Genomic DNA, 23517 nt, shown 5'->3' with positions numbered 1-23517 from the left:
ATATAATAAAACAAAACCTTGGCACAGTTGTAATACTGTTCATAGATGTGTAAACAAAATATACAGCTGATGAAAAGTAAACAAATATAATAACAAAACCTTGGCACATAGAAATACTGTTTATAGACGTGTAAAAAAAATATGCAGCTGATGAAAAGTAACAAATAGTTTGTACAAGTTTGTAAAAATAACCAGCTTCATTTCTCATATCTTCATCAACAAAACCACAATAAAGGCAAGAAATAACAATAGTATTTACAATTTAATGCATTTCAATTGTTAATATCAATAGTTATAGTAACTTTTGTGAAACGTTACTGTTTGGATCAGTTTTCTATGTGCTTATAATATCATTCTCAATAAGAATTTCATTAATCTTTTATCAATTTTCAATGGTTTATGGAAGTTAACATTGAATTATATCCTGACTCACAAGCCACTTTGTGAAAAAAGTTATCGAATTTGATAACTATATAAATATCAAAAAAGATAACCAAGTATACTGAATTTCGGAAAAAAAATATGACAACAACGTCAATAAAATGACTTCATCTTTGCGATGCTTCCTGATAAAAAGTTTCTCGCATATTTCAACCTTTTATTGAAAGGAACCAAACATTAGTGGAGTTTTAGACATAAAGTAAACACATACATGTATACTGTATCAATGTAAGTATCATGATAAGTTCACTTCTGAATACCAAAATTTGTTATTTTCACTCATGGCTGCGCCACTTTGTGAACAACACTTTAGGTATCCACTCTGTGAAATTAATTATAAATAAAATGTGATATTACACCGAAATTAACAATTATCCTATATATCACAGAACAGTAATTAATTATGGATATATTCCTTTAAAAATGTGAAATAATACTGATTTAACGAGATCAAATTTGTTGTGAAGAAGTTCATTTAAAAAATTGTCAGTAAAAATAGCTGTTTCAGTAATTTATCCGATATTATCGAAGTTTCAACAATAACAAAAATAAAGATTACAAGAAGCATCATTGTACAGTATTTCAACTTGATTTAAAAGGTTAATACCATATCAATATATGTGTTCCCTGTTAGTGTTAAGTTTGGACAAGATGTTATAATTGTATTGATCAGTATCAAAAACATTCCCCAGGCATTTTATGTCTTGATTTAAATAGCAACAATGTTTAATGAAAAAAAAAATAACAACAGCATATAGACAACAGAAAAACAGCATATAATGTCAACAACAAACATTACATAGCAGCAAAATAAACTGACTAGAAGGCAAAGAATTTTGTATTTACAAGAAAGACATGCTATGCTGATGACCTCAAACATTAAAATTAGCAACAAAAAGTATAACAAGATACACAAATGAGCCACTTACTGTAGTTCTGACCCTTATCACATTTTAAAATACTTTGATATCTATTGACTTTCAATCATTGGAATAACTTATATGCCGATGAAGAAAAGGTTCGAAAATGTAAAATAAAAGTCATTCATTTTATGCTTTTGTGTGTATTACTGATGTATCCGTGAAAATTATATTTGATAAATTTACAGTGAAAATGATCCAAATTTCAAACTTTTCAATGACAAGACTACTTCTAAGATTTTCCCCATGTGGTACCTTAATAATATCATTTTTGCTGACAATTCTGACATTCTCAGGACTGTTTCAAGACTAACCTATCCAAATAATATTCTTCTGAATACAAAATTAATTTTCCTTAAAATACACAACTTTTAAAAATGGCCGCCACTTACATTTCACAAAGCCAGGTCATACATATATTGCCTGAGTAACAGAAATAAGGTGGGATGGTGTGACTTTTTCTTCTAGAATTGGTTGTTTTTATTATTAAAACAAGCGATTATTCATATTTTTTTAATAAAATAAATAAAATCATTGATTGTCAAACTTTTTGTATAGCCCAAGACTCCTTTATTTATGAATAATTGGACTTAAATTCAACTAAAATTGATGTTAACAGTGGGGAAAACAGATTTAATAATTATTAAAGTTAATATTGAGGAAGTTTCATTAGCATAAAATAAAAAGACACTTTATTGTTTGTTGTGTAAGATGTAATTTTATATCATTGAGGGACTTTTATATAATAACAGTGTTCTCACTCGTGAGAATAATGTTTTTACAGCTCACTTGATGATATAAAATTTCATCTTACACACTAACAAACAAATACATGTATCCTCTATAGATTTGCATTTTTAAAAAATAAAAACATGTCTAGTCACTTCCTTCATTTGCTTAAGGTAAGGTCTCGGACACTTTGTTTCTTGCTTTCCTTCCCCCATCGCGGTCCCACTCCCCAGCCAGCCACTTTGAAACCTCTATTTCTACATCCTTCCTCGTTGCAGTCTTTGTCGGCAAGTTCCTTTGGACACATTCTATAAAACAAGCATCCTTATCCTTAATGAATGAAATGAAATGCAGTGAAATGTAGGTATTGAAACCATTCAAAGGTCATAAGTCACCTTGTAGCATTTTGAGCATAAAATTGGAATATAAACTAATTCTAGTATGTTTTAACAAATATAGATGTTTGTGTCCCGGTTTTACGTAGCTTTTAACAATATTTCTGTGATATCGCTGCAGTCAGTTGTAAGCTGAGATCATCTTATCGGTGTATCAGTAAAGAATGTTAAGGTAAACAAATAACTTGCTTTACAGGAAGGTGATTTCTGCTTATATTATGCATCACAACACAATGCATGGGATCAAAACCACACAGCATGTAAAATATTCTCTCTTATTAATTTCCATAAAAGCTAATCAAGCATTTTCTTTCATTAAAGCGATACCTGAAGACACAATAACAAGATCTTGGATAATATATCTATTTTGAAGCCTACTTAAAGACACCACTTTGCAAATTCGTAATTTATCACTTACTATACAATACATTCAGTATCTAGAGGCCCCCAAATGTTTTCTTCCCTTTCAGCCCCTTCATATTGAACATTCTTGCCAGTTCATTTGACATGGTTTCTATCATCTAGCGGTCAACAGTTTCCCGCACAACTGCCCCACCAAACATTGAGAGGAACCGCACCTTAATTAAAGCAGAACATAAACTTTTTTTAATGTTAATTTTAACACTACTAATTTTCAAAATTTGTGATGCGCTGCAAGTCACCAAATGACAAATAATTGTCAACTGGACCTCAAATACATGATCTGCCAAGAAAAATGTTTGAATTGACAAATTAAAAGACCTTTCCTCATATATTTACAGCCTAATTGACTTGTGCCTTTTTGTTTGTCCCCTCCACCAAGTGTAATTGGGCACATTATCATTGTTGTTTTTTTAACACAAGTTTATACAGTATGAACAGAATAATTTTTGATATTATTATAACAGCGCAATTCCTGGATTTTGTGGGTACTAGTCATTTTCCTGGTATTTTAAAAGCTGCCAGCATTTTGATTAATGAATCGACTGTCTTGTCTTAATAATCAATGTTGAAAACGAGGTCAACTGCCAATGTCTTGTGCTCATGGCTATTATAGCATATCTAAATAATAAGATAACTGTTTCAATATGAATCAAAAAATTAAAACAAGCCAGTTTTTAATTCCGAAAGTAATGCAGTAATAATAATAATAATAATAATAATAATAATAAACACTTTATTTCATGAAGGTAACATATTAAGAAATACAAATCTTATTTACAATATGGCCTTCAATTAAACAAGATAATGAAAGTCACAAATATGTACACACATTAAAAACAACATAAACAACAACCATTCAAATTGACAGACACATGCATACATCAGATTCATTTAAATTGTATATCAATCAAATATTTTTTCATATTTCTTTTAAAAGCATATAGAGACGAAGACTCTTTAATATATAAAGGTAAATTATTCCATACTTGCATTGCATTATTTTCTAAAAGTTCTTTTAACATATTTCGTATTAGATCTTACATGTATTATGTTTCTATTTGTAGTTGATCTAAGTGTATACGTTTGATTTTTCGAAAACACTATGATATCTGAAATGTAGGAAGGAGTCAATCCTTGTATAGATTTAAATACTAATAATGCTGTATGATACGTGCATCTATTTTCGAAAGTTAACCAGTTTAATTTTAGGAAAAGCTGTAAAGAAGGCGTTTTAACTGGTTTACACAATATTATCTTTTGCTGCGCGTTTCTGCAGTTTATTCACTTTTTCAAATTCAGTTTTATTACAAGTACTCCATATAATACAACAATAATCAAAACAAGGTAAAATATAAGCATTGTAAAAACATTTCTTTCATTTCAGCGGATAAAAAGTACGATATACGCTTTAAGAGAGCAATTTGTTTTTGTAATTTATTACAGACGTGCTTTATTTGAACATTCCATTTTAAGTTTTCATCTAAGTAAATACCTAATAATTTCTGTGATTTCGTTTGACTTAGGTATGTACCTTCTATATTTATATCTAAAGAAGGTTTTGATTTTAATTTATTTTCTGACCCTATTATCATACAATTGGTCTTTTTCGGATTTATTGCCATGTTGTTTAATTTACACCATTTGCTTATATTATCAACATCACATTGCAGAGTTCTCTGAATCACTTCAATTTTTTTATTTGATGCATGCATAGTTGTATCGTCAGCATACATGTCTATGTTAGAGTGTGTTGTACTAAATGGCATATCATTAACGTAGAAAATGAAAAGTAAAGGGCCTAATATAGACCCTTGAGGGACCCCTGATTTCACTGTTCCACTATTTGAATGACTATTTCCATATTTGATAAACTGTGTTCTATTTTCAAGATATGATTTGAAGAGTTTAATTGAGGTGTTTGAAAATTTGTACAATTTTAACTTATGCAACAATATGTTGTGATCTACCAAATCAAATGCCTTCTTTAGGTCTAAAAATACTGTGCCTATCAAACAGCCCTCATCTAAATCGTTAAGGAAGGATTCTATGAGTTGTATTAGAGCTGTTTGACAAGAATTGTTTTTTCTGAAACCCGACTGACTTTCATGAATAATATTAGTTTCGTATATATAACTATGTAATTGTGATGCAATATGCTTTTCAAAAATTTTTGATATGGTTGGCAAAATTGAAATAGGTCTATAATTATTTGGATCTTCTTTTGGTCCATTTTTGTAAATTGGAAGTACATATGCTTCTTTAAGTTTATCAGGAAAAATGCCATTTCTAATGGAATTATTTATTATAGAAGCTATAGCTATGCTTAAATAGTCACCACAGGCTTTAAGAATACGCGGCCCAATTCCATCATTTCCTGTTGACTTGTTTACATTTAGTTTATCAATAAAGTGTTTGTCCACTGTGCAATATTTTCCTACATAAGTATAGCAGAATGATAATACATTATCATCAAGTGCTAACCACAGACCATTATGTTATTTCGCATTTAAGCCAGTGGATATGAGGTATACTTTTTTCAGTTACTTATGGTGCAAAAATAACATGACTAACACTATGCTTACCACAGATGACAGCTTTGTCTGATCTTCCAGAAGCTCATCGAATGTTTCCATCTGCTAAGGAGAACGAATGGGGAATGAGATATCTTCAGGAAGCTGCAGCGGTTGGTCATCTGCTGCTGACCTTGACAACAATTGCTACATCATCCTCTTATTTTCACGATTCTCCTCCCGCATTGTCTCCAAGACTCAGAGAATCTGTGTAACAGCAGCTTCAAAAAAGGATTCATAATTCTAGGCTTTATACTTTTAGAGCTATGTGAATTACAAATGAAAAAAAATCCAGTATTTTAAATTTTTCCTTGGCTTAAACAGTTATTAACGCTAAAATCTCAAAAGGATTGTTGAGTGTGCAAGGTCACAAAATGTGAAAATGATAAGAAAACATGAATTAAACTTAAAATATTTTTGAGCTAGGCATGTCATGGGGTGAATATAAACATTTTTGACTATTCCAAGGACAGTAACTTTGGATAACAGTTGTGGGGTCAGACAAGAATAGGCGAACATTAATTCACATCATGATAAAGACTAACACAAGTAATCATCAATTTCTTTTGAATTTTTTTTTAACTATACGTCATAAGGTGAAACTTTCCATTTATGGCTGTGTCACTCAATCCAGCTTGTTACAACATTTATTGGCTTGTTTTGAGGATAGAACATTTAATAAGTATGTACTGTAATGAATATATTTACAGCTCCGAAGTTTATACTTACTCGGCCCAATAATCTGCCCACGGGAGGGCGTATCAGAAGCACCTTGTATTGGAGAAGCACTTTGCACATCACTGCTGGCCTCTCGCAATGCCTGTGCAGATAAGCAAGGCGGAGGTGAAAGCAGGCTTCGTGCCTGTTTGGCGTTGTTGCTTTGTCAATAACTTGTGATGGTCTACTCTCGGTGTCTGTCTCATTCTCATCAGTGTCACTATCCGATTCATACAGCCTTTTTGATGGCCTATCGACAATAAAATGAATATACATTAATAAGTAGTTAAAAATACATATACATTAAGTGAGTTATTGCACCAAGTGACAATATGATTATGACCTGTACACGGCTGACAAACATGTATTAGTCTATGTTTACGTACCGTACCGAATTGTTGTGCCGCAATTTTTTCTACCAAGGATTTTTAGCACGAATGCGCTCGTTTCCTGATGGGATTATTTCATGAACAGGAAGGGCTAGAGACTTGGAGTTGGTCTCATTTGGAAGCTTAATACAAATGTGAAATAATGATAAAAGATTTTTTTTAATTGTCTGGACAATTGTTTTCACAACGGCCTGGGTAGTGAATCCCTTGCTCGTAGGCTCGAATCTAGAGTTTCCAGCCTTCTCTTAACTTTATAGTATGTTTTTAAAGGGGGTCATAATTTACATTTTTTTTGGTTTTCGAATTTTTTTAAGATGAACACAGGTTTAATTATCTATCAGGTCATATTTTTTCTTCTCAGGTCCGATACTCATGCCTGTGCAACAGCTAGAGGGCTTGGTTGGTACTTGGAAAAAAATACTTGAATTTGTAAAAAATAAGTATTTGTATTTAATATTTTTAAAATGCTTATGAATGAAATGTTGGTACAAAATGGAAGGGACTTCTAAGGCTAGGGGGGGACACTGGATTTCAAATGATGGTGTCCCTTTAAAAAGAGATCTCTTAAAATTTAGTCTAGATAGAAACAATATTTTTAAAATGTTAGTATCGACTCCGTCACAGTTAAGTAATTCAACAATAACAACTATACACATGCATAGGTCACCTAAATTGCCTAAGAGTCAGGGCGTAAATTCTAGAAAATGTCGCAAATTAAACGACTGTTTGGAAATTACATGACAAAGGCAAAAACTAAACAGCGTTTACAGCTTACCTACACACACAATAAACATGTAAGGATATAATATGAAAAGTCGTTATGACGAAATCGTGGTTAAATGCTCGGAATCGAAAAGAAATATTTTTTTCGTGTACAATTTTACAATTTAAACATTTCAATACACAATTTGATTTTAAGCGGCAGCGGAAATCACGTCTGCACATGCTCGAAATAAATGTTTTCATCAAAAACTGATTTTTATAAATTATTTCTGAATTTATAGTCTAAAAACACATTTTTATATTTAAATAATAAAAATTAAAACCAATATCAAAACTTAACAAATTAATTTCTCGCACCTGCTCAGGCATCCTAATATTTATAGGGTTGCCCAAATGGGACCCATATGGGTCCCTCATGGCTTGTATAAATGTTTAAAATAATGCTACGATTTTATATAGGATAATAGCAATTTATTGCCAAGGTGGTCACACTATAGCTCAAAGTAAACGAGTTCTAAAGAAATAAATAAAAGAAAAATTGTTTTTTCCTTAAAGTGCTGGAATATGGTACCCGGCCATATGGGTCTAATATATAGGCGTACCCAAATGGACTTGCCAATATTGGATCCATATAGGTCCAATATGGGCATACCCATTAGCTTGCCTAGATATAGCCATATGGGTCCCATATATGCATGTTTGCTGGGTATGTATTATTCAGTACAGTACCTCCAAAATCTGCATATTCTGCACATATGTCAATAAGTATACACATTGTGACAATAAGAAATATTTAAGGTTAAATGTGGTAAATACTCTGTGATTACTTCTCACATTTACTTGATATTAATAACCAATACTCGTTACATTAAAAAGCATACTAGTGACACCGGCGAGCAACTCCAAAGCAATACTCGGTAAACTTTACATGTTTATTTATTCTCAAAATGCACTGTTATCTGAAATTTTTATTGTTGTCAGATTGAAAGTTTACCTTGAATTTACCTTTGTTCATAGTCTTGAAATGGGATGAAAGTCCTCTTAATATCGAGCAATATCCGGCGGTAAAGGCTCCCACGTTTACAATTTTTTACATGATTGCTAGAACCGAATCGATAATGTTAAACGGTGGTTACTTCTATGCACTATACTATACCATGTATTCAAGTCGCCAAATTGATGACTTACTTCTATACAAGTAAATAATGTTCAGTGCTCATCACGATTTAGGCGGCACACATTTTCTGCATTGTATCCGCATTTCGTTATTTAAAAGATCAAAGAAAAATCAACTTTAACAAAAATGAATTATGTCACAAGCGATTATTGCACGGTGATGGTGTGTGGTCCGGGTTGTAAACACCCATTTTCCATTTTTTACTTTGATAAACCAATAAGTATAGATAAAATCCATTATTACAGGAAATTATTAAGATAATTTGTAAGACAATATGGTCATCTCGAATAAACGGTAAAAAATATCATAACCGTTTATGAATGAAAATCGAAACAAATCCGTTTAAAAGTGTAACCGTGGGGGCCTTACCTGCGGTACGGTATTCCTCAGTGAAACTAGTTTTGTTGCTCTATGTTGAATTATCTTTGTTTCATGTGTTCATACCTTTCATTGTTTTACGTTTTCATGTCATAATTTATATACCTTTTCTAATTGAAATTGTTATTGATGAAAGTGTGTGAGGGAAGAATTTACAGTTCATAAATGTTTAAGCTACTGGTTGGGGACTACCAAAACCGGACAACCACCAAACCCGGACGGCCCTGAAAATGCTTAATTTAGTATTTTCTTTCTTCAGTGGTTGTCACTTTTTTTATCAACAATAAATGCATGTTTCTTCTAAAAATAAATAAATAAATTTATTTCAACCACCGTAAATGGTAATATAATTTTAATGGCTATTTCAAGAATGTTGACGTTGAAATTTGGGGGGTCAAGAAAACAATGCCTGACCTCATATACCATCTATAATCATTTGCAGAGTAAACAATAGAATTTCCAAAACTTCAGCATTTGTTTCTGAATCATTGTCTGAATCATTGTCTATCATGTTAAAAATTAAAACACCCAAGCTGTTATCTGAATTAAATAACGTCATGTACATAAATGTCCGGACACATGGTGCTGTAGTGTAGACATTTGAGGTAATTTTGATACCTCCTTGTCGAGCCTCAGATATAAGTGTCAATACAATCAGACAAACAAGTTTGTTAGTTAGGGGAAGAACCTAGCTGAACCTTGTCAATTTTTTTGGTCTCTAGGTTAAAACTTATGAAACCTGTACAGAAAAATGTTCAAAAAGTGTCCGCGGTTGATGGTCCCTGACCCTGTTGTATAAATCACAACATCTCATCTTAACAAAGATAATAAAACATACAGATCTTTTCAATTATTTTTAGTATATGTGATCTACCGCTGGATGTTCATCAACTAAACAATCTAAAGTGATTTCTTTTTTGTTGCGGACCGAGTTGGTTTACAGTTATCTTATACCTCTTCGTACACATTGATAAGATAAGTTTTGTTTCAAGTCGGCAAGTTTTCAACAGTACAACATAAGCTCTAGGAGCTTTTATAACCGACTGTATATAACATAAAGTATAAGATCAACAAAGATAAAACAGCTACAATAAAAAAATGATTACACATGATATATATACATCACATACATAAAATAGACCTTTTAGATATTTTTATAAAAATGAATCAGATGGTAAAAAACTAAATGATAGTCAGTGTTCCCATTCACGCACAAATGTGAATTCCGTATACTGTATTCTGTAATTTACAAAAATCACGCATGAAATTACAACTAGGTGCGTGCATGCACGTATGAAAATTGAAGTAAAACTGCCAAAAAATTATCCGCAAATTCGAAGCGCAAATCAATAAACTACTCACAAATCTCTGAAATTGTTTACAAGACCGTAATTTAAGGTGATTCTGCTTTGTCAGCCATTTTTGTTTTCACTATGTGGGTCCAAAGTGAAAGTAGGCCTAAATTCATATAACAACAAAGCTCACATTGTTATATGATGAGCCATTTGCAAGTACACTTCCAGTTCTATGTTTTAAAGACTATTTTAAACAAAAATAAAAATGATAACAATAAGAAAAATTACCTTGAATGTGCTACATTTCTGAAGACCAAAAACATTCTGTTGCAAAGTTTTATGCACATTTCATGAATGGCAAAATCCTTTTTAAAGTCTGTTTTAGTGCCTACAAAAGCTACTTTTTGCAGAAAATACAAAAAAACTTTAAAAAATATAAACCTTAGGAAAGTAGTTTATCTGACCTTGAAAAAACATGGCCACCATGACATGTGTAAAAAAGTAGTACCATGAAAATAAACATCATTTATCTATCTCTTGTGTACATGACAAACAGACACACTTCACTGTTACACATAAAAAAGGTTAGATTTTAAAGTTTGATTGCGTTTTCATTTTAATTGTAGTTCATAAGGCTATAAATGATGATTGTTTTATTGCACTACTTTTTTACAAAAAATAACGGAGGCCATGTGCTAAGAAGGACATGAGATATGGATTTATTTGGAGTTAAGTTTTGAAAGATTTTTGTATTTGCTGCAAAAAATAGCTTTTGTAGGCACTAAAACAGACTTAAAAAAGGATTTTGCCATTCATGAAATGTGCATAAAACTTTGCAACAGAATGTTTTTGGTCTTCAGAAATGTAGCACATCCAAGGTAAATATTCTTATTGTTATCATTTTTATTTTTGTTTATAATTGTCCTTACAATATAAACCTGGAAGTGTACTTTCAAATGGTTCATCATTTTAGAATAAGAGCTTTGTTGTTATATGAATTTTGGCCTACTTTCACTTTGAACAGACTTTGTGAAAACAAACATGGCTGACAAAGCAGAATCACCTTAATCCGAGGTCATAACTTGGGTTTCCCAGCTGTGCTATTTTTAGCTCATGGACTGGTTTATAATTATTAACGACGCTTCGCACACTTTGCTCATTCTGGGACAATTTATTTTGTTTATTAGTCAAAATCGCTGTAAGAGTATCCGATACTTACAATTTCTTCAAAATAGCCTGATATTTGTGTCAAATAACGAAGTCGAAACTGCATTTCAATCTGCTTGAATAAAAATGGCGTCGTTGAAGAGCCAATCACGTGATCCACTCGCGCATTTATATAATTTCTGCGTACAGTACAAATTTAAACTAAATTGTAATTTTTAATTTTCAATACTTTAATACAATTATAAATGTATGACAACCCCTTCTATATTCAATGCATGAATGGATTTTCTAACTTGTAACCGAACATACGGAACTATTTTTTTTGTCAACGAAATTCGGTTGGCAGTAAGAAATAGTCCGGTAGATGGGTGGTTATACCTTTGTGTCGATTTACAATCGACACAAAAAATCGGACATCGGACACCTTTGATTTTCCGGTTTTACGCTTTATTCTCAATGATGACTATTAAATAAATTTTTAGTCTCACTTATCAGCTAAATCACTGTCGAAGAACGTTTTAATACGTAACTTAAATGTCCCTCAAGAATATTTAAAGTGTTAATATGAATGAAAAGACAAATAGATATTGAATTAATGTTGGGAGAGGAGTGAAAAACACAACAGAGCAATTACGGATTATAACCCCGAACATTTCATATTGTCATGTACATGTGGCAGATTGAATAATGGCGAATGCAAATGTTAGCAGGCATTTATCAGAAGCAGTGTTGTGGCGGGATGTTGATATGGTGGAACAGGGGGTCGACATCGTGAGGTGTTTGGTGTGGACCATACGGTTATCACCCGAGACTGGGCGAGGTTCCAACAGCATGGTACACCTGTTAGACGACATGGTGGTTGCACAACAAGGGTGACTACTGAGGCTGAGGATCGTTTTCTGGTCATCTAGGCACGAAGAAATCGTTTTGCAACTGCTACTCAACTTAATTCGTTCTGACCTTCAAAATGCTTCAGGAGTGCGTGTGTCAACACCAACCATGCGTACATGTTTGCATGAAAGAGAAGACTATGTATACGGATCCCGCTGTCTAACAAAAAACCACTGCGGTCTCCGATATGATTGGGCCATGGGCCATGTTGGTTGGAGCAGGATGGACTTGTGACCTGTCCTCTTCATCGACGAGTCAAGGTTCTGCCTTGACTACACTGATAGGCGTGCTAGAGTATTGCGAAGGTTAGGGGAACGGTTCCATACAGCAAACCTTGCGGAACACGACCTGTATGGCGGCGGATCAATAATTGTCTGGTGTGGAATCAGCTGGGATTGACATACTGACCTCATTGACCTCGACAGAGGCACATTGACTGCCAAGCGGTATCGAGATGAGATCCTGAACACCAAGGTAATGTTGTATGCTGAGGTGCAATTGGTAATGGGTTCATTTTGATGGATGATAATGCCCTCCCCCATACAGCCAATGTCTCCAAGAGTACTCGGAAAGACAGGGTATTACTTGTTTGGACTGACTGGCCCGATCCCAGGATCTTAACCCCATTGAGCATTTATGGAGTGAGCTACAGGTCCGTATTTCAGCCCGTCAGGTCCAGCCAAAAAGCACTCAGGAGCTTGGTGCCGCCCTTGTCGAGTGGAATACTATCCCACAAGCCGCCCTAAGAAACCTGATAGGGTGTATACAACGACGGTCATTGACAACACTGGGTCACATACTTGCTATTAAAGCAAAATCAGTGATAAGCAAAGATTTTTCGGGGCAAATATGAGTTTTTCACAAATTCCACCATATCCGTCTAAAACACAATTTCATTAAAATCAAAACAAATCAACATGAAAACACATTACAATTGGTAACAAATTCCTTAATGATGTTTATAAATCACTATGTCATATTATAAGAACAGAAATAAATCTAATATTTTACGTACAACCTAAGTAACAAAAATACTCTCGGTGCTTCTCAAACTTTGAGTAGTATACAATGGTTTGCTATAATGTATTGCTCTAGATGGATTAATTAAACTTTAGTCCAGTAAAGTTAAACCATTACCTTTATGTAAAGTACAACTTTCAAAACCACCGTGAGATTTATATAATTATATACATGTATAGAGAGAAATGTAATGAAATGATGTCATCTCCAAGATATTTAACTACGTTAACATTTGTCGGATGTAGTGCCTTATCAATGATGTAACGTTTAGATTGTAGTGAGCTATCAATTAATACATGTATTATACGAAAGCAACTTTTAAATTTATGTCATTGTGACATCACTAAGATGCAAATACAATTATATAACTATTTACTGTCAAGCTTTTGGTATCGTTTGAATCCTTTATATTAATTTTTGTCATTTAGTTTTTGACACTTTCAGTGGCTGTATTGGGACAATGTCTGTGTCCGGATAAGAATTTCCGGTGTACATATTTTCTGGAAGATAGTGCAATCTTTCATTGTGTTGTGGTTCTGGTGGAATCCAGTATGGAGTGGTGTCTCTAGATTCTATAACTTGGTTGTAAGATGGAGGAGGTTCATTTGGATGTTGACTCATCCTCCGGATTAAATTAATATTCTCTTTATTTCTGTTTGAACGACTTTTTATCATCGATTCATTACAAGTATGACTTAGATCATCAGAACCGCTGTATAACGCTCCGTTTTCTGTTTGTATGAGAGACGTGTTTCTGTTTTTCAGAAAACGTTTTGTTTCACTTCTATTTCTATTTAACTTTTCTAGAGTGACAATATTGTGGTCATATGTGTCGTCTGCTGCACTGAGTGGACCGCCATGTACTGTTCGATGTCGTTTCAACGGTTCTTTCAAAGGTGGAAGCAAGTTGTTTCGTTTACATTCTTTGTTTTCATTTAATGTAAGTCCATTACTTATAATGCTTATTTTCTTTAATGGTTTGGGTTTTTTGGGAGACGAATTAGTTTTACTAGTCTGTGTTTGTGCCAATGAATCATGAGTATTCAATTTAAGTTTGAAGTTTGGTGGCTTTGAAGACAGGACCAGATCTTGAGTTGTGTCAATTTTCTTCCGTTTTATATTCAAGGAAGTGACATCATTTTCAGGTCTTATTTTGTGCCTTGTTGAGCAGATGATAAATGTTATTACAGCGTTGATAACATGACTGACCACAATGACGATAGCGATTGTCCTGTTCTCCCATTTGTTAACTGTATAGTAGCATGGGTTTTCCTTGTTACCACACACTCCACTATTACCAGCCATCGATGCACCAACGATGCTCCATATGAAGGAAATGTACTGCAGGATTAGGTAGAAAGCTTTCTAAAATTCAGAATAATATATCTTAAATTGTGTTAGCATAACATAAAGAGAGAGGCCTTCTTATAACTTTAATTAGATAGTATTTGTTACGAATTAGCAAGAATCTCTTATTACCAAATATATTACATGGTATTGGAAACATTATTTTCAATTCCAGTTAAAACGTGTTAACATTGACTGCAATTTGCGTTTGTTTACGATCAAAATTGAAAACATATTTTTGAATACCAGTCTTCTGAAATGTTTTTCTGAATTATCCCAGCGTCTGAGAGTATCGTAGATGTCTGATAATGACCTGGCGAAGTAATATGACAGGAATGCTACAATCGTCGACATAAAATGCTGGAATATACATATAAAATAATGTATTGACTATTATAACACGACTTCTTTTTTTATGAAGGTAACATGTTAAATATAAAAAATAAAGCCAATGAATAGTTGTCCATGTACTGTATGTTACAAACTGCGCACGAGATGAACATTGTACAACGTATAACAATCTAAACATGTACAGTAGGCTCCAGATATTATTTGCCAATTGCAGTTTTTAATTTTCATAATCGTGAAAACTTAATACTTAAAAATTTCACCAGTAAAGCTGGAACGTCGCGATATGACCTATTTACTGTGTCGATGTGACGTAAAACCCCAAAACAAACAAACAAACTTAAAAATGTATTGCGAATCAAAGACACGATAAGAATTATGCTAACAATCCGCAGTTATACATGTTTAATATTATATTGTAGCATAATTACCATCCGCATTTTTATAAGACGGAAATATCTGAACTCGTGCATTTTACAATAATTAAACGTTATTACTTTCTTGCAGTAAGTCAGTATTGTAATATAAGAACGCCTTTTCTAAATTCGTTAAATGTCCTTTAACGTACGTACATGTTCTTTTACATGTTATATAACTATATATTACCTACCAAGATAAAATATCACCCTCGCCTAGCGGCTCGGGTGATATAAAATCTTAACAGGTAATATATCCACATATATCACTCCAAAACCAAAATAACATATAATATTTATGTTAAATAATACATGTGTACTTTTTAAACTATTTTTAATCCTTTCTTTATTTATGATAACTTACAAAGGTAGAGAGAACAATAGCAGGTACAAAGTAAGGCAGACTACTGTCACCATTTGATCCCTGAGAGTAATGAAGACCGAGGGCGAACAATACCGCACATCCTGCACTGACCATAAAATGGTAAACCGCCTGCTTGTAAAACTCCGTGAAGTACGTGCTGTAATTAAACGAATGTGAATTAAACAGACTATAACATGTATTAAATAATAATATTCTCACAATTAAACATTAATTTTTCCAGCGTGCGGCTGTGACAATATAAATGCAATATTTAAGACTCAAATTTTACGTTTCATATGTACAGTGTCAACATCCACAACTCTTTTACTAAGGATAATCTTATACATGTATTTCTAAACAAGTGAAGACTGTGATAAACAAAGCTTGTTTTTATTAGGACAGGATAAATTCTAAAGAATATTTCTGGAATGAAAATAAAATGAAAAAATATAAATATCTGTACGTGTACGACCAAGAAAGGATCTGTGTACGAATGTGGTTATCTGATATTTTTATTGGTCAACACATGTTGATGTCTGAATGTTACAATGTACAATATTAATACGATTCGACTATATATGTGTCTTCCTGCGGTATCTAAGATTTAACAACAAATAATATCCCAAACGAAAGTAAAACAGAGACAAATTAGGTTTTGAATGTTGAGAAGCTGTTTTACAAAAATTCGAACACCAAAAGTATTAATTAAAGGTGTATTTGTTTAAGGTTCGGCACGATAGAAAAAAAGGACAGCATGTTCGTTTTAATTAATACTAGAAAATAAATAAATAACATAAATAACTCCAGAGTATTATTGAGCAATATTTAACATATACAATGGAATACATATATATGTTTCTACTTACAACATATTTCCACAGTATTACTTTAAGCTTGTTACTCCATTTAGAATTGGTTTCTAAACTTTTGTAAAGCTGGAACAAAATATTTAATCTGTTAACAAATTTAAGACCATGTGAAGTGTATTATAACAGTAATACATTGATCTACGTCTGAAGATTTACAATACAGAATTAAAATTAGTTCTTATTAAAATCAATACGCTGTTCTGTTTTCAAAAAAACATATCATTTACAGTTAAACGTGTATTAAGCGACCGCGCAAAGGAAACACCAAAAATCTTTGCTTAATGAAACGGCCTCTTAATTAAGACAAAGCATGATAAAAAAAGTAAAATTTTGTACATGACATATTTCTTTTGCGGGCGGAATGTTTTTCAACTTCATTTATATAAATGTTTAATAATTAGAACACTCCAATAATATAAATGGATGCTAATATAAAAAACATAACTTTCTGATGTTTATTGACATCCATTACGTACACGTTTGACATGTTTCCAGAATTTTTACTTTTACTTAGTTTTGGACGTGATATCTATATTTCATTTGAATAAGCTAGGATGTTGCTGTATGTAAATTTATGACATTTTTCTGGGTTTGGGACGTGATGTCGATATTTCAATTGAAAAAGAATGTTGCTCTTGGGTAATTAATGTCATGGTTCGGAAATTGTATTGGGTCTGTGTGTGCAAGTGTGCAAGTTTTATTATTTGTGAATGGTAATTAAATGCCGTGAGATTTATCAGTGCGGGTGGAAGAGATCTTGACATTGTTTTTGTTTTGGGTGCGATCTTGACATTGTATTTGTTTATGGCGCGATTTGACATTGTATTTGGTTTTTTTCCTGGTAATATTCAGGGACTGTTCTCAACATTGTATTTGTTTGTTACGTGATCTTGACATTGTATTTGTTTGTGACGCTATCTTGACATCGTATTTGTTTAAGGCGCGATCTTGACATAGCATTTGTTAAGGGCGCGATTTTGACATTTTATTTGTTTATCTACTATTTAGGGAGTGATCTCAACATTGTATTTGTGTATAGCGTGATCTCGACATTGTATATGTTTATGGCGTGATCTTAATATTGTATTTGTTTAGGGCGTGAATTTGATATTGTATTTGTTTTTTATGGTAATATTTATGGGAGTGGTCTCAACATTGCATGTGTTTATGGCGTGATCTTGACATTGTATTTGTTTATGGCGTGACTTGATATTGTTTTTGTTTTAGGCTTGATCTCGACATTGTATTTGGTACGGCCGCGATCTTGATATCGTATTTTTAGGACGAAATCCTGACATTATTTTTGTTTAGGGCGCGATCTTGACATTGTATTTGTTTAGGGCACGATCTCGACATTTCATGTTTTTGTTTTATGGCGTGATCTCGACATTGTTTTTGATTAGGACGCTATCTTGACATTGTATTTGTTTATCGTAATATTTAGGGAGTGATCTCAACATTGTATTTGTTTATGACGTGAACTCGACATTGTATTTGTTTATGGCGTGATCTCGACAGTGTTTTGTTTGTGGCTTGATATCGACATTGTATTTGGTACGGCCGCGATCTTGACATCGTATTTTTAGGACGAGATCCTAGCTGACATTGTTTTTGTTTAGGGTGTGATCTCGACATTGTATTTGTTTAGGGCGTGATTTCGATATTGTATTTGTTTATCGTAATATTTAGGATGTGGTCTCAACATTGTATTTTATTTATGGCGTGATCTCGACATTGTATTTGTTAATGGCGTGATCTTGACATTGTATTTGTTTTTTTTCTGGTAATATTTAGGGAGTGTTTATGGTGTGATCTTGACATTGTATTTGTTGTGGCGCGAAGTCGACATTGTATTTGTTTGTGGTGTCATCTCGACATTGTGTTTGGTAATGGTATTTGTTTAGGACGAGATCTTGACATAGCATTTGTTTAGGGCGCGATCTTGACAATGTACTTGTTTATGGTGCGATCTTGACATTGTATTTGTTTTTCGTAATATTTTGGGAGTGATCTCAACATTGTACTTCTTTTATGACATGATCTCGACATTATATTTGATGATCTTGCGTTAGCTCGAACGTTGGAGCCAAACGATATTCGTTAACATGATAGTTTTTTTATATTTCAAACATAAGGAACTGGTAATTTCATCAAAAAATAAAGAACGGTTTGAGAAGCCGAGCATACATAAATAAGCCCTTAGCTTATGTTCTAATAAGCATTTAAACTTGATTCCGAAAATCTACGTTAGGTTTTAGAAACATTCCTTTGAAAACTCTAATTAAATTGCTAATGCTTCTATTATCAGCATTTCCTCGGTTGTTTCATATATCTTTCTCTATTTAGAATAGAACTTGAAATAAGACCCGTCAATGAGACAACATTTATAAATCTTTAGAAACAATTTAAGAAGGCACATTTCACGAATTGTTTTATCATAGTATTATCATTTTGAATTGTCTGGAATAGGAAATTTCACTCCGCTACACGCACAGCAGTGGATGTATACATGCGGGTAATTAAAGAGCGTAAGAAACTTGAAGATTCCTTAATATTCTAATACTTCTAAGGCCGCGTCTACACCTATTCAAGTTTCTTACATGTCACATTTAGATAAGCTAAATAAATGGCCCTTTCAACATTTTTTCAGGCACAATTTTTACTGAAATGTCTTATTAAGATAGCCCAGGATTTATACCTTTGTCTTTGCAAGACTATCATGTTTCTGTAAAATATGTGAAAAAAGCGGGAAAATGATGCAATTAGCTAAAACAGAATGGAGTAAAATTGAAAAAATGTGACAAAAATTTATTTTGATGCAAATTCTTTATTCGATGAAAGTTATTCACTAAATGAACAAGATCATTTTAAATCCATTTTGACTCTACTTGAAAAAGAGCTCTTTTTCATTTTTTACGATGTATTTATTTTTATTTATTTTATTTTTTTGCTCTTCTGTGTATCAGCGTATTGATTTGTTCCTTTGACCAAGACATTGTAATCATTTACTGAAATTCAAAGGACATGTACACTGAATCAACAACAAAAAGTCAGAAAATAATAAAAATAACAGCACTATCAAACTTTCGGGCACATGTTTTGTGTCAAACCGGTGTTATCAGTGTCTTGACAGCCAAAAACTTGTAGAAAAATAGAACGTGTTCTAACTTTCTTGCAAGAAATTATCTTCATGGATGTCACATAATTTCTCGTTAAAAACCATTCAAGTAGGGTGTCTACACTATCCAATTCAAGAGAATATGATACTTGCATTCAAGACTTGGATAGGTGTAGACGGGCACTAATATCAATCAACTGCAGCAGCAACATACGTAACAACACAGATAATCACATAACGCTTACATTGATCTATGTTATAAAAGTAATATTTAATAAATTTATGGTAACTCATTTTGCAAAACATGCTGATTGACGTGAAAAACAAACTATTTTTGTTAAGGTCACTTTCAAAACAATTATTAAAGGCAAATTGTAAATCTACGTTTATTTCGGCCATAAATTAAAAGCTACACAAACGACTTGATATAGAGCGTTTGAGATAGGGAGTTCTTCTGTCAGTGTACTTCATTAAATTATTTTATATTCTTACATTAACGAAATGATACACTTTTATATCATCATAACAAAGCATGGTCAGCGTTTGGAAATTTCACTGGCAGGTATTACCACAAGTTTAGATTCAGCATTTCCGGTGTACATTCTAGTAGACAATTTAACGACATTGTGCAACAAAAATAACTGGTCAACGTCTGGAGATTTCACTGGGCTGTATTGCCACAATTTCAGTATCAGGATATGCGTTTCCAATGTACATGTTGTCTGGTAACCTACTCATTTCTTGGTTGTCCGTCGGTATAGGAGGAAGCCAATATGGGTTATAGTCCGCATCGACGGCAGTTACGTCATTGTAAGGGGGCGGAGAAACAGACGGCACACGTGGTTCTTGATAGTTGACGTCTCCAGCGTGTTTATTCTTTTGAGCAGCATATTGAAAAACGACTTTACCAACAGCCGAAAACAAAAGATTTTTATTCTTTTTCGGAAGAGGTTTTGGTTCAACAGGAGGAATATCACTGATTCTAGGACGACTGTTTATTTTGTTACTAAGCAGGGAATCATCATAATATTCATCTTTTGTACCTTTTTTGTGTGGTCTAGGTAACATTTCTAAACTATGCCGCCTTGTTAAAAGCCGAGGCTTCTCCACACCTTGTGAAACTTTCTTATGTTGTGTAAGCTCAATCTCATTGTTCTGTAATAATTTCGACTTTTGGGAAGCTGTTTCATTGACTGACATTACTGTTTCTTTTTTACTACTCGTGGCGACAAATGGTGTTGTTCTCGATTTAGAACGCGATGTAGAAATCGTGATATACGACACAGCTACGTTCAGTACGTGCATAACAATAATTATTATAGCTAGTGCACGATTAATTCCAATGTTTACTGCATACGAGCATTTGTCCTGTTTCTTACATATTCCCGAAACTGCTGCCATGATAGATCCGACAAAACCCCATGCGAAACTTAATATTGTAAATAAACCATGAGCGGTTTTCTGAAGTAAAAACAAACAATAAGCATTACATTTCATCTATTGCATGTTTTGTGGTGATTTGAACATTAGTTCTTTTACCGGTTACAAGACTTTAAGCATATTCAAAAAATGATTTTTTGGAATAACAGATGTAGTATTGATTATAATTTTTTTTTATTTCATACCCGTTTTTGTAAGTTCATAATGAGTTTTCCTGCAATGTTTTATCAAGAACTGTTGATAACTTATCAATATCCAATATCTAGTTGCTATAAAGGTTTGATATGAAAATATCGTTACCAATCTTTGATAGTGTTTTTCAGTCTTGCTTCCAAATGTTCCTACAGCAGCTGGACATCCCCTCGTTAACGCAAACAACAATATAGAGACAATTGACAGTGAACATTGCTGAAATGTATCGATTAAGTTTATGCAAAATACCACAAAACCAAAATAAACCAAGAAAAATAAATAATTTTATAATCTAAGTCATACATGGGGCATGTTTTCGGCCTGCTACTCTTAAACATCATATCTATACATTAGCAGTTTCTCACTCCTAGGTCAACCAATATTCAGAGTCACAGAGAATTAGTGCTCATTAGTTGCCCGTTTAACCAGAATTCTAACCTCGGTGAAATGTAGCATTTGTTGGTAATCTTCTTGCTTAAAGAAAAAGGCAATCTCGTTAAGAAAAGGATTAAACCTGTAACACCCGAAGTAAAGGTTCTACCATGGAACCTTATATTCCTCGTAGAAGCATGTTATTTAACCGTAAAATCAATTTTGCAAAGTACATGTATATTAAAAAAAATACAATACATAAACGAAAGTTTATGTTGATTAGTAATCGAATTAATTTACTTTGTCTACTCTGAAAAAAATAGGTAAATAATTCATAGTAAGGCTTAAAACGGTAATTAAGTAAAAGGCAAACAGAATCACATGTTGTTTGGTTCATTGTCAAGGAACACCAGATTTGACTTTCGCAATTCCAGTGAAAGTTATTAAAGTCCTTCGGTGAGTTACTTCATGGTAGAAAATCGTTTTCTTCTTGATATACGTAATCTAAAATATACAATGATTAACATTTTTGTGAATAGTCCAAATAGATACTTTATGTATTTCTATCATAATTTTATTCTATTGGATTGATTTGGTGTAAGTTCGTTTAGAAATAAAAAAAAAGACAGATGTAAAGAGGCACACCAGTAACAATTAGAAATAATTTTGAATAGATACTTACAATAGCGGAGAGTACAATAGATGGAATGTAGTAATCTACCACATCATCCCCATCTTCACCTCGGGAATATTCCAAACCAAGAGCGAACAATGCGGCGCATATTGCACTCACTATGAAGTGATAAAGAGCCGCCTTGTAAAACTCGTCAAAATATTTGCTGAAAATAATAGATCTATAAAGAATCTGGTTGTAAAATGTGTTGGTAATTTGTCAAGGCGTTTTTCCTTTTACTTTTGTTATGAAATATAGACATTTGTAACCGAAAACCGAATCTGAAACAAATTACACACAAACGCACGCACACACACGATACAAACCAACATTTTTGCGTTCAGAAAATATTCAGAATTTGTGAATTGAAAATTATCAGTATTCATCGTCGTTTATTGAAATAAAACCATACATTGTCACATGTTGCAAAAATTAGAAGTCATTTGCACTGCAAATTGAACTTGGGTTTTAAACAAAACCGCTAATAAGATATACATACTTCGAATCAATTTATAACCGACAATATGCTTTTTAATAAAATAAAGTAATGGAATACATTGATATTTTGTTTCACATTTATAAATTATTTGCTACTAAAAGTGACGAAAAAAATAAACTAATCTTCTCATTGTAATAAAAGTTATCAATTTGAAATAAAAACATTTTAAATAAAGATCATTTTAAGTAAAGATCATTTTAATGAAACGCAGATTGGGAAATATAATTAGAAGAAACTGTACATACAACATAGCAACGTCGATATGTTTTATATATTCCTTATTTAAATCTGATTAATTCCATTCACATTTGTGAACTTAAAGTTTGTATTAAGAATAAACATAAATATAGCGACAGGGAAAATATAATTTTAATAACTAGTGGTATATTGTCCTTCAAAGTAAAAGCTGAAATGGCATGTAAAACTTTTGAATGGATTACAGTGAACAAAATATGTATGTACAAGCTTATACATTATGTAAGGTAGAGCACCCCGTATAATTGAAAATATTTTAAGAGTCAAAGTGTATTATAAATATACACTGGACTTTAATGGAAACGTTTGCTGTGTGGTTTGAAAAATAGTGATGATTTTGATCAAACTTGTAGCAGTGAAACAAATAAACATGTATACATTGTATATCT

The 23517-nt window shown here is 32.7% G+C and overlaps 2 protein-coding genes and 1 long non-coding RNA gene across 3 annotated transcripts; all 3 read right to left on the bottom strand.

Annotated features, from left to right (window-relative positions):
• Window positions 1-1912: 1912 nt before the first annotated feature.
• LOC132750414 (uncharacterized) lies at window positions 1913-11480 on the bottom strand. Its single transcript, XR_009628542.1, has 5 exons — window positions 11377-11480; window positions 6208-6445; window positions 5491-5699; window positions 2904-3063; window positions 1913-2398 (listed from the first exon to the last, which is right to left on the bottom strand). It is a non-coding gene; the product is annotated as an uncharacterized LOC132750414 (long non-coding RNA).
• A 253-nt stretch (window positions 11481-11733) lies between these two features.
• Window positions 11734-17898, bottom strand: LOC132750399 (uncharacterized). Its single transcript, XM_060740365.1, has 4 exons — window positions 16577-17898; window positions 15711-15867; window positions 14829-14942; window positions 11734-14600 (listed from the first exon to the last, which is right to left on the bottom strand). The coding sequence occupies exons 1-4, from the start codon at window positions 16579-16581 to the stop codon at window positions 13656-13658; spliced, it is 1221 nt and encodes a 406-aa protein (XP_060596348.1). The 5' UTR covers window positions 16582-17898; the 3' UTR covers window positions 11734-13655.
• A 1819-nt stretch (window positions 17899-19717) lies between these two features.
• LOC132750413 (uncharacterized) lies at window positions 19718-23184 on the bottom strand. The gene is made up of 4 exons (XM_060740390.1): window positions 23119-23184; window positions 22384-22540; window positions 21438-21545; window positions 19718-21158 (listed from the first exon to the last, which is right to left on the bottom strand). The coding sequence occupies exons 1-4, from the start codon at window positions 23121-23123 to the stop codon at window positions 20343-20345; spliced, it is 1086 nt and encodes a 361-aa protein (XP_060596373.1). The 5' UTR covers window positions 23124-23184; the 3' UTR covers window positions 19718-20342.
• Between the last annotated feature and the right edge of the window lie 333 nt (window positions 23185-23517).

Source organism: Ruditapes philippinarum, unplaced genomic scaffold, assembly GCF_026571515.1.
Source record: "Ruditapes philippinarum isolate M1 unplaced genomic scaffold, ASM2657151v2 ctg400_1_1_1_1, whole genome shotgun sequence".
In the NCBI taxonomy this organism is placed as follows: Eukaryota; Metazoa; Mollusca; class Bivalvia; order Venerida; family Veneridae; genus Ruditapes; species Ruditapes philippinarum.
This window is presented reverse-complemented; position numbering and strand designations above follow the sequence as displayed.